At 38.9% G+C, this 10,542-nt stretch overlaps 2 protein-coding genes across 3 annotated transcripts in view; both read left to right on the top strand.

Annotated features, from left to right (window-relative positions):
- The window catches only part of LOC118407023, a 5,866-nt gene extending 5,103 nt beyond the window's left edge, over window positions 1-763 (top strand). The window contains exon 6 of the mRNA XM_035807438.1: window positions 137-763. Within this exon, the coding sequence (XP_035663331.1) occupies window positions 137-366 (230 nt within the window). The 3' untranslated portion in view covers window positions 367-763. The remainder of the gene's footprint in view (window positions 1-136) is intronic.
- LOC118407022 overlaps window positions 1-9,414 on the top strand; it is a 42,015-nt gene extending 32,601 nt beyond the window's left edge. Inside the window, exons 1-6 of one of the 2 annotated variants that reach the window (XM_035807435.1) lie at window positions 4,121-4,248; window positions 5,040-5,192; window positions 5,721-5,849; window positions 6,249-6,362; window positions 7,418-7,574; window positions 8,546-9,414. In XM_035807435.1, the coding sequence (XP_035663328.1) occupies window positions 4,225-4,248; window positions 5,040-5,192; window positions 5,721-5,849; window positions 6,249-6,362; window positions 7,418-7,574; window positions 8,546-8,883 (915 nt within the window). In that variant the 5' untranslated portion in view covers window positions 4,121-4,224 and the 3' untranslated portion in view covers window positions 8,884-9,414. Of the gene's footprint in view, window positions 1-4,120; window positions 4,249-5,039; window positions 5,193-5,720; window positions 5,850-6,248; window positions 6,363-7,417; window positions 7,575-8,545 lie in introns of those variants that run through there. The other variant, XM_035807437.1, reaches the window with a different exon arrangement.
- The last annotated feature ends 1,128 nt before the right edge of the window (window positions 9,415-10,542 follow it).

Below are 10,542 nucleotides of genomic sequence, written 5' to 3' on the forward strand. Positions count from 1 at the left end.
GCTACCTCTGCCAAACTGGTTTGTCTTCCCAGTATTTGTTTGTTCTGTTTGCTTTTATCTTTTGGTTCTTCTTACTTTTTTTAGGTTGGTAAAACGTAAAGAACGTGCAATAACTGCAACTCATTCGGAATTTCAGACCAGGGTTTGGACACCGAGCAGACGGAAGAGCGATCTCACCATCGCGCCAGGCGGGGCGATCAGGATAATCCATACTACGACCCATATATGTTTCCCGACCACAACCTAATCGGTAGAGTTGATATGGTTCTTTATAGCGGACCATGTGAAGACCAGTACCAATGCTTTAGTGTCTGGGGGTTCTATCAATCATCGCCCGAAGGGATGAAAAAGTATGGGTACCATTGAAGTACGCTACGTACAAACCAAACCCCCAAAAAGAAGAGGTTATAAAATCTATTAAACTACTACTAACGTTCACATTATTGCACACAACTTCTGCTTCACTGTAAAACCATTAAAAGGTATACAATAGTTAGCTGCACAGCATCACCGCAAACAACAAAAACCTAGCTGCCGTCCCCCAATCAAACGTTTTCATGCATCAAGTAAAACTACACGTGCACGAACAGTACCGGTCGTCTGATGCTCATAGAGTATTTGTTCTATTATGAACGGCATAACGTCGCTATTGCAGCTACTGTGAACCGGACGCTGAAGTGTACTGCAATTTCGGATCGGTAGGCGGAGCTTTTTTAAAAATGTAATAGAGCACGTTAAAAAAATTATTAGGCTTCATAACACACAAGACACCGGGCTGAAGTTAGCAGCCCTTTTAGCAGCCGATTTTAGCAGCCGATTTTAGCAGCCGATTTTGACCTAGAGGAAAGGTAGCATCCGATTCGACTACAAGTATTTTTATTTTTTTTTTACGATTTAGCCCAATTGAACACATTTTTCAACGTTAGCGTTGACAAAAGTTATAAAATAGTATTTTTCCAACAATTAGAGTTTGTTATCGTTAAGTTGCAATTCTTAGTTTAGCAAATAACAGCAAAATTAAAAAAAACTCCAGCAGCGACACCTACCGGAGTGAGTGTACTTACGTAAAATCGGCTGCTATACGGCTAGTAGACCGATATGCTACTTATCTAAACGTGGCCCGTGAACTTGTGAGGCCAATTTAGATAAATTATACCCTAACGTATTCAATACAAGTATCAAATCTTACGGGCCGGGTTTAATTAATGAACTAGAGTGGAACTATTGTCAACTTTAACGTTGAAAAATGTGTTCAATTGGGCTAAATCGCAAAAAAAAATAAAAATATATGTAGTCGAATCGGATGCTACCTTTCCTCTAAGTCAAAATCGGCTGCTAAAATCGGCTGCTAAAATCGGCTGCTAAATGGGCTGCTAACTTCAGCCCGGTCACAAGACGATATCGCATTGTAAGAACTGGCAGTGCCCCTTGGGCAGTCCATTCTTTCCGGGGGGGGGGGGGGTGACTTTTTCAAATCCATTTTTGAACCGGTCAATTATCACTGTCAACAGGCAAACACTTACTACATTCGTGCAGCTTTTTGACGTTGAAAACAAACGCAATGTGCTATATCTATATCTGGACTTTCGTATCTTTGTTTACTTTTACGGGAATCATTATACTATTTACAGTTTTATTCACCTTTTTTTCTTTACATGGCCTTTCTGGGGAACATATAGTTAATTACCGTGGAATAAAGTTATAAAACAAAAGTATTGATGACTGTTTTCTCATAAATCACTGCTGTAAACATCAAAATAAAAAGCAGTTACTCAAGCACTTGGTTCAGACGTTTCATGTAGTATCCACTAGTTTTAGTCAGTTACACCGAGGAAACCGAGTGTCACTCACTTAAGAGGTAAATGCAAGAGGGCACCGTATATTCATTGAAAACAACAACGACTGCCAGACAAAGCAATTGTGTAGGTTTCATACACACACACGAAAACACAAGTACACACATACAAGCACACGCAAACACATACACACACACATAAACCCACACACACGCACAAACATACACAAGTACACACACACACACACACACATACACACAGAACACACACAATTTTTTTTAAACACACACACACATAAACACACACAGACACACACACACACACATAAACACACAGACACACACACACATAAACACACAGACACACACACACACACACACACACACACACACACTTAAACATCCACACACACACAACTTTGATTTCACGTGGAAATTCTTAAAAACTTTCGCTATATACCCTTCGAGTACGTTTACACTTCGTTGGGTTATTAGCTTCGCCAAGAAGATTATGTTTTTGCCTGACTTGGGTCTGTATGTAGGTCAACAGGATATAACTCGAGAAATTGTGGATGGAACTTTTTTATTTTTTGCAGGTGTGTAGCGGTTGTTGAAAGGCATGCCTAGTTCGAAAATGGGTTACCTGGCGTTTTCCTATGGTACATTAGCGAGCTTGGTATTTTTTTGGTGTTTTTTCGGGAAGCATAAGTCAAAATTTAGCTGGGCGATTTCCACGATATTTGGCAGGTGTGTAGCGGTTGTGGAAATGATTGTCATGTGCAAGAATGGTTTAGCTACCTTTTACCTATGGTGCTGTAGCTGGCTTTGTATGTAAGTGCGTTTGTCTGTATGCAAGATAACTCGAGATGTTCTTGATGGATGCTAATGATATTTGGTTGATAGGTAGGGGACACAGAAAGGAAGGTCAAGTTCGATAATGGGCCTCCTGGCGACTTGTGTTGGTACTGCAAGTGAGCATCAAAGTTTGCGCCTAAATTTTCCAGAAGTGCCAGGTTCATGATTTTTTAATGGTGGATAGATGTTGGTACTAGGAGTCAATGGTCTAATTTTGGGCCCCCTAGCAGCTTGTTTGGAACTGCAGTGGGTCTTATAGTTTGTAGCTTTTAAGAAGGATAACTGCAGAGGAGATTGATGGATATTTTTTTTGTTTTTGGTAGCTAGGTACTTTGGTTGATTATCAACATCTATTTGATATAATTACTTAGGGAAAGTTATGCAATTAACAGAAATAAACAGTGTTTTCTATATACAGATGCATCTCATTTTGACCTATATTTAAGGACACACGTACAGCTGTTTGCCAGATGTTTTGCCTGAGAAGCCTTGTGACCTGGACGCCCTACCACTGTGAAAATCCTCTTGACAAGCATGAAATTCTGATTGACCGGGGATGCTACCACTGAGGTCATCTTTGGTCACAGTCCAATGCCCCCTATCATCAATGCTATTCGGCCAGGCTGGAGTCTGGTAGAGACTACATGATTTTAATAAAGCACTATGATTATGAAAGTTGCGCTAGAAAGTATCACAACAGTGTACATAATTCCATTGTCACCAGTTGGCCAAGAAAGTTATCTTTGGTAGCATTTGTGGGTATGTAAGGAACACAAGTTCATGCAGTCATTTGCTATTGGGGTAGGTACTATTTAGTAATACATGAAAAAGACCTTAAAGTATTAATAAAGGCATGATTATTTGGCGAAGGGATGTGTTCGATGAACTCTAGTTCGAATTAAATCTAGGATAACAAGTGTGTTTACATCTTTCGCTTCAGTGCTTTCATAGGTTGAATGCGTGATACTCGTGCAAACCTGTAATTTGTTTACGTTAATGTCTGTCTCTTTCTTAGGGAAGTGTTACAGTATAGTTTTTCATAATCAAGTAGGTGGACATTGTGGCGACTTGTCTTAATCTTTATGTCATTTGAAAACACCTTTTCTTTGGTAATGAGGTACCATCACACAATGACCTTTGTAGAGGTCAAAAAAGGACGCATGGGTCACGGTTCGGTAAGTTGTCATTTTCAACTTAGGAAACAAAAAGTGTAACTTGTTGTTATGTTCTGTAATGCGGGTCCAGATGTCGTGAATTGCTCATTTAAATTGTCGCGAATTGTTCATCAAAGTCATTTAAATTTCTCAGAACAACCTTACATAATCATGACGTCAACGTAGGTCAAGAGTAAAATTAAAGGTCATTGTATCCTAGCAACAAGCTCGGGGCTATCACAGTCTTTGATCCCCAAAACAAAGAGGTTGTCAGTTTTTCAATCAACTGGAATGATTATTCAAAACTAAAGGTGGTGTTGTTGTTCCCAACTGCGCATACCCAAGCTAGAATCCGTGCAGACGGTCTGTTTGTGAAGTTTGTCGCTGTTAGAGTCGGGTACAGAAGATTTGAAAGAAGCCATGGACCAGAAACCTGAAGTCAAAGTAAGTAAATAATTTACGTTTAGGTCAGGGTTTGAAGATAGTTTGTCTCAAAGCCTTTTAAAGACAGTTAAGGGGCAGTGGGTTGTTTTCCACTGTGCCTAGGGCATGGTATTGGGAGACGAAGCCGTTCTACCGCCTTTTACCTCTCCAACCGAAGTCAGGTGCCCATTTTTACACCTGGGCGGTGTAAGGAAAGTCGTATTACATGCAACTGCTTTTCTAGAGGACAAAAATTCGGTAGCATAACGGGATTCGAACCAAGGACCTGTGGAATCTGTACCATACATTTTGCAGTTACCCAAAACGACCCCGGTGAGAGGGTACTACGTCACAATCTGGCGCTCAGTATACACGTTCGCCTTTTACGTCCGTGGTGCAATCTTAGCCTGATATACACTCTGTAAAATTTATCGTGGCCCCTATTACTGCACACCTAGTATAAGGACCCTGGTAAGCTAGAAAGGATGGCACCCAAGACAGCAGACGACTACACAATGTCTGCCTAGCAGGCTAGTGACATATTTGCTCGACACAACGAAGACAGGGGAGTTAACGTTAGTTATAGAAAAAGTTCAAGCAACTACCTTACACCGTCAACGTAGCACTAGAAGTTTAAAAGATGGCACACTCTTCCACAATGTGCATACGGGTAGCATTGTTTATGTTATTATGTAGACTCATTTCTTTATAATATTCTGTCTAAGTCTTTAGTACTTGTTTTCCTCAACAATAATAAAAAGGGGCGTGTACAGCTATTCACGGGGCCTTTTGTTACACTGCCGTTTTGACAGATAGAACCCGAGGACAAGAAAACCGGAAAGACCAGGTCCCAGCCTCGTTTCAAGATCGCGTTGGGATTGGCTGTAGGCTTGCTGTTTGTGACTTGCGCAGTGGCGGCTGGTGGGCTGATGACGTATTTCCGGGGAAAATGCCAACATAAGAAGGTGTGACTGTTTATTTGTTTTTCTCAGAGGTTTTGTCCAAACAGGAACAGCTAATCATTGGCATACTTGAATTCTGAGTCATGTTTATGAGTAAATATTTGATGCTAATCTCAATACATTTAAATTTGAAAATTAAATTATGAAAGTGTTTTCCATTACAACCGCGAAAAATGGTATTGCTAGTGTGTTTGTGCGTCTTTGTGTGTCTTTGTGCGTGTGTGTTTGTGTGTTTTCCGTGTGTTTTTAGTGTGTACATGTGGTTTTGATGTGTGTTTGTGTTTGTGTTTGTGTGTGTGTGTGTGTGTGTGTGTGTGTGTGTGTGCGTGTGTGTGCGGGCGGCCGTGTGTGCGTGTATATCCTTGTTTCTGAATATTTGAAGTCACCATAACTTACCATCCTTTGCATCCATCAAATTATTACTTGTTGTGTGGGTAGGCAATAAAAAAACGAAGTTCAAGATTGATATTTGCCCCCAGGTCCATAGTTTGTGGCCTTATTTCATTGCTTGTGTTGTTTCTGTACACACAGTTCACCATCAAGGCCTCCGTAGGCGGTCAGACGTTCACAGAGGAGGTAGAAGTGGACCGTGAAAACGGCATGGTGGTGTACCGTGATGACAGCAACACTGAAGATGGAGAGATCATCCAAACCAAAGATGTAAAATCTCTTAATTTCGTGTGGACTTAATTAAGCTGTAAAAATGGGACTAAGGTTTTAGCTTTTTTTACGTGGATTACAAAATCCTGAAGCAAAAACACACAAACGTGGTTTGATGATTAGTGATTTATCGATAACAGGGGAAATATTATAAAAACCACCAATTCTGCATGATATACAGTTGGAAATAAACATAACGTTATCTTAGTAGTTAAACCAGTGACACTAGCCTTTTACACGTTGAATCCTTTAGCATGCAAGCGAAATGATTGAGCCAGCGGTCACTACAGAGTGGTACTCGTGCTATGGAAACAGCCTATGGACAAAATTTTGTAGAACCAGGCAATTGTATCAACACAATAGCAATGATGTTTTGACCAGGTTGGTTTTGTTCCACAGGGTTTGTCAGTGCTCTACCAGAGAGGCAACTGTTACCTGTTGGAGGACAGAAACAACGACCAGACGAGCGACTTTGACATTGATGAGGTGGAAGCTGCAATGGAATCTTTAACTGTAAGTATTATGATAGAAATTCTTTGTGTTCATTGATTTATGATCTACATATCAAATAATTTTGAGCAAAGAGAGATGCTGCTTTATTGATATTCATAGTATCATAAGATTCTTTCTCTTTGGACTGTTTTGACAAAAATGTCCCTGCTTTTTGAAAAGTAAATGCTGGGGGGGGGGGGAGGGGCGATCTTGTCCTGAGCAAAAGCTATCTGCTTCTATTATCCTATATTGTTTAATTAGTAAAAAAAAAGATCCTATATTGTTTACTTAGTAGAATTTTAAGATCTATTCTGCATTCCTTCTTTTTTTGTAGTTTATAGTTGACCATACAAAAGTTACTGTACTATTTTTGTCGTGTCAATGAAGCTTCAATATCAATATCATATCGTAGATCTATGAGGTACAAGAGATATGTTGAAAAACTGCTATGATAAAACATTCTCAATAATGATGCAACTTTCCTCATATTTTGTATGATTTGTATTCTATTTCGACATCTTTGTCTAAGCAACCTACATACCAATAATCATGAAAATCCGTTATTCCTTTTTTGATTATATAATTATTCTGTTCGGAAATTTTTGAAATTAATTCTCCAGCAACTCTAAAGCTAGCGGCTAGGGGACTTCAAGTTATGTCATTTTTTGCTGAAAACGAGCAATCAAATAGCCAAAAAAAATCGTGACCATAGCTTGTCCAGAACGCAAGATTTCAAACAAGTTCCGCTGCAGTACCATGTAAAGCCCCTAGGGATGCCATAATCTAATCATTTCCAAATTTCATTGCAAACCACTAACACACCACATGAAGTTGACTCATATAGCCCTTTGTTACCACCAAGACAGACAGCAGACACACAAACGCTAGTGAAAATACGAAGTGATAAGTTTCTTGCTATGGGTTTTCATTGTCGTAATCACTGGCAACGTAATATGCCCAAAGCAGTTTAGAAAAATCAAATATTGCTTGAGTTACGGTTTTACAAAGTCCCAAAAGCGAAGAGTCAATGAGTAGGGATAATAGCATCTATTTAATATTAACATTCTTTACGACAGGATGCCAGTGACGGACCGAGCTTTGACGTTGACCAAGTCATATTTCTGAACCGGTCAGTTCCGGTTAGCTCTGAAGATGACATCATCTTGCGATCACAGCTGCCACCTGTGTGTCGTGACGTCACGTTGTACCGGGTCCAAGAGGAGAACGCTCGAGGTAAGTCTATAAACTGACCCTGTTCTAGTCTCAATAGCTGTTCTAAAGTATAGTGTAAGCTCTTTCGCAGATTTTACTACGCATGTGCAGGTGCCAGAAATCCTGGGTAATACCTACAAGGTGAAGGCCGGTCAAACGAAACAGTCTCGTCTTGACCATTGTTTTGATCTGCGTGATCTGAAATGAATGTCTGGAACGTAATTGCGCTTGCAAAATGGTGAAATGTTTACGTTCACGGGGCCTTTACCCTTGACTTTTTTACCCAGGACTCTTGACGGCAGCATATGCGTAGTGAACTCAAATTGTAATATAAAAAGAGATTAAGTTAAATTCCGAATGCTGTCTTATGGGGCTAAAGACCAGCAGTTTCCGTTTCCTTTTTAACCACGTGCACGATTTGTCTTGAATGTACCCAGAAGTTGAAGTTAAACTATAAAGGGATTGGCAGATCGCCATGATCATATAAGCGATATTTAATACACATAGATGTGAAATATGTAAATTGACATTTAATTTGCATAGCTAATGACGAAAGTTTATAAACCCACTTCATTATAGGACTATTCCAACATGTGACGTTTTGTAACCGAGAAATAGAATAATATGGATATCATGCAAAAGAAAATCCAAGTTGCATAACTAGCGAGGAAATTCTATAACTCCATTGTAAAATGAATAACGGGAATGTCATCCTTCCATGAGGAACTCATTTGCATAAATTATCAGAAAATACAAATAGCCGTCTTTCTTAGATAGATTGTGTACGTCTGTTGTTTTGGTGGAGGTGATGATCAACTGATAAAATCTATGCAAATTTATCTTATTTACATCATACGAGATGATAAAAACACATAACAAATGAGTTGAAATCATTTGAGGAAGGTATTGGCTTATGGCAACTTAATATGGAACTTGTTGGAAAATGTTTTGTAGGAACATAAAATAACTCTGTCAATCGTACGGAATTTCAGATTATTTGGAACAGGACATCAGCGATGGAGTGGAGACGGACACGTTCTACAATCGTGTCAGGCGGTCTGTTGGAGATAGGTCCGGTTTTAGAGGAATAACAATTATTATTCTGTATGTGGGGCGTTGTTCTAGGTCCTGGGGGTGGCCCCGATGTACATGTAGATTTATGTGTTGGCGCTGCAATTGCTATAAAGTAGTGATTTATTGGGGGCGGCCTTCGGTGGTGCCCCCGGAGGGAGATATCTGCTGTAATGGTGAATTGCAGGCCATTCGTGAGCATGTTTTGGACAATGTAGGAGCATTTCAGAACCAACAAGAAATCTTACCAGAACAATAAGATATCGACTAAGATAATTCACCGTGTTTTAAAACAGACCACCTACGCACAGTGGTATGACACTCCGCATCTTGAATACAAATATTTGTGAATTAGACTCAATCCCAAACGACCTGGTATGTTTGGAACCCAGATGCCACAAGAAAACTTAATACAACAGTCGTTCAGAACATGCCTTTGTTTGTCAGATGTTGAATCTTGCATTAACTTGTGCCGATGTGTTCTAAACATGCATGCCTTACTTGCAGAATAGATGATTTAGCATGTACACAAGCCGACTTCGTAACTAATAATCTTGGTTGGTAGAAGTTTCAACAATTATCCAAAAGGCATGGTCGTTTAGTTACTCGTTGACTTCATGATTGAACCGGGCTTAAAATCGGGCCAAATTACAAAATGTATCTCTATTCTTTCCTTTGTTCGATTTATTCTGTTTAAAGTTGCTGCTTGTGTATTGTTTGTGTAATTTTCGTTCAAATTTAGTGAAAATACATTGGGTTGATATAATACTTTGTCGTAAAATAATTGAAATAAAGGTACAAACCCAAAGTCCAGGAATTTTCTTATTCCTGGTATCATTCTACAATTAGGAAACAGGTGATAACAACAACACGAATGTGTGTTTAGATTATATATATATATATATATATATATATATATATATATATATATATGCAACACCAATATCTATATATACAACACCAATATCTATATACAACAACAATGTATATCTATATGTATGTATATATATATATCTATATATCTATATATCCATTTCTATATATCTATATATACGTATCTCTCTCTCTCTCTTAACATATATATATATATATATATTATATATTATATAAAATATATATATATATATATATATATATGGCGTGTGACGTGTGGCTGGATGGGTGATGTGTGTCGGTGTGTGCGTGTGTCTGTGCGTGCTGTGTGTGTCGGTGAGTGCGTGTACGTGTGTTTGGTGTTGCGTGTGCTGTGTATGTGTACGCGCGTGCGCGTGTGTGTGTTGAAGACAGAGCATACTCCTTCTTAAACATAAAGTTATTGCTGATCTTAACTTGTTGTGTGTCGAGCACAATACCTCCGGAGGTAAATATATGGTACTGTTGATGTCCAAAATGTATTTGTTCAGTCAAGCGCTAAAAGCATCGCGGGGGCCTTGTTACTGCAACTGTGTACAGGACGCCATGCACATGTGTAACACAGATTCAATTTTTAACGAATGTGCTTAACTCCTGTTTACAGTATCTTGATCAAAAGATTATATGTTATCTTTGAACTTAATTCTCCTCTCACGACAAACAACGTCTTACGATATATCACAGGAATCTTACAATATATTATTCTACCTTATTGATACATTTTAAAATAATGGAATGTTACACATCTAGATTGCACTAGGAAAAGGACTGAGAGTGACATACCCTGCGTTGTAACTAAATATAATATACATTTAGAACACGTTAAGACTTCGATGGGTTTATAAACAAGCAATCTTGAGTTATAAGCTTCAGTGCATTCACGAGTTAACGTGTAATTCTTCTGACACCTGTACTGTATAAATATCTGATTTGTTCACATTAGTTTCTGACTCTTATCTAGGGGAGAGTTTTTTTTCATAATTAAGGAGATGAACAATTTGTCTAT

The sequence above is a fragment of the Branchiostoma floridae genome, chromosome 19 (genome assembly GCF_000003815.2).
Source record: "Branchiostoma floridae strain S238N-H82 chromosome 19, Bfl_VNyyK, whole genome shotgun sequence".
NCBI classification, from domain to species: Eukaryota; Metazoa; Chordata; class Leptocardii; order Amphioxiformes; family Branchiostomatidae; genus Branchiostoma; species Branchiostoma floridae.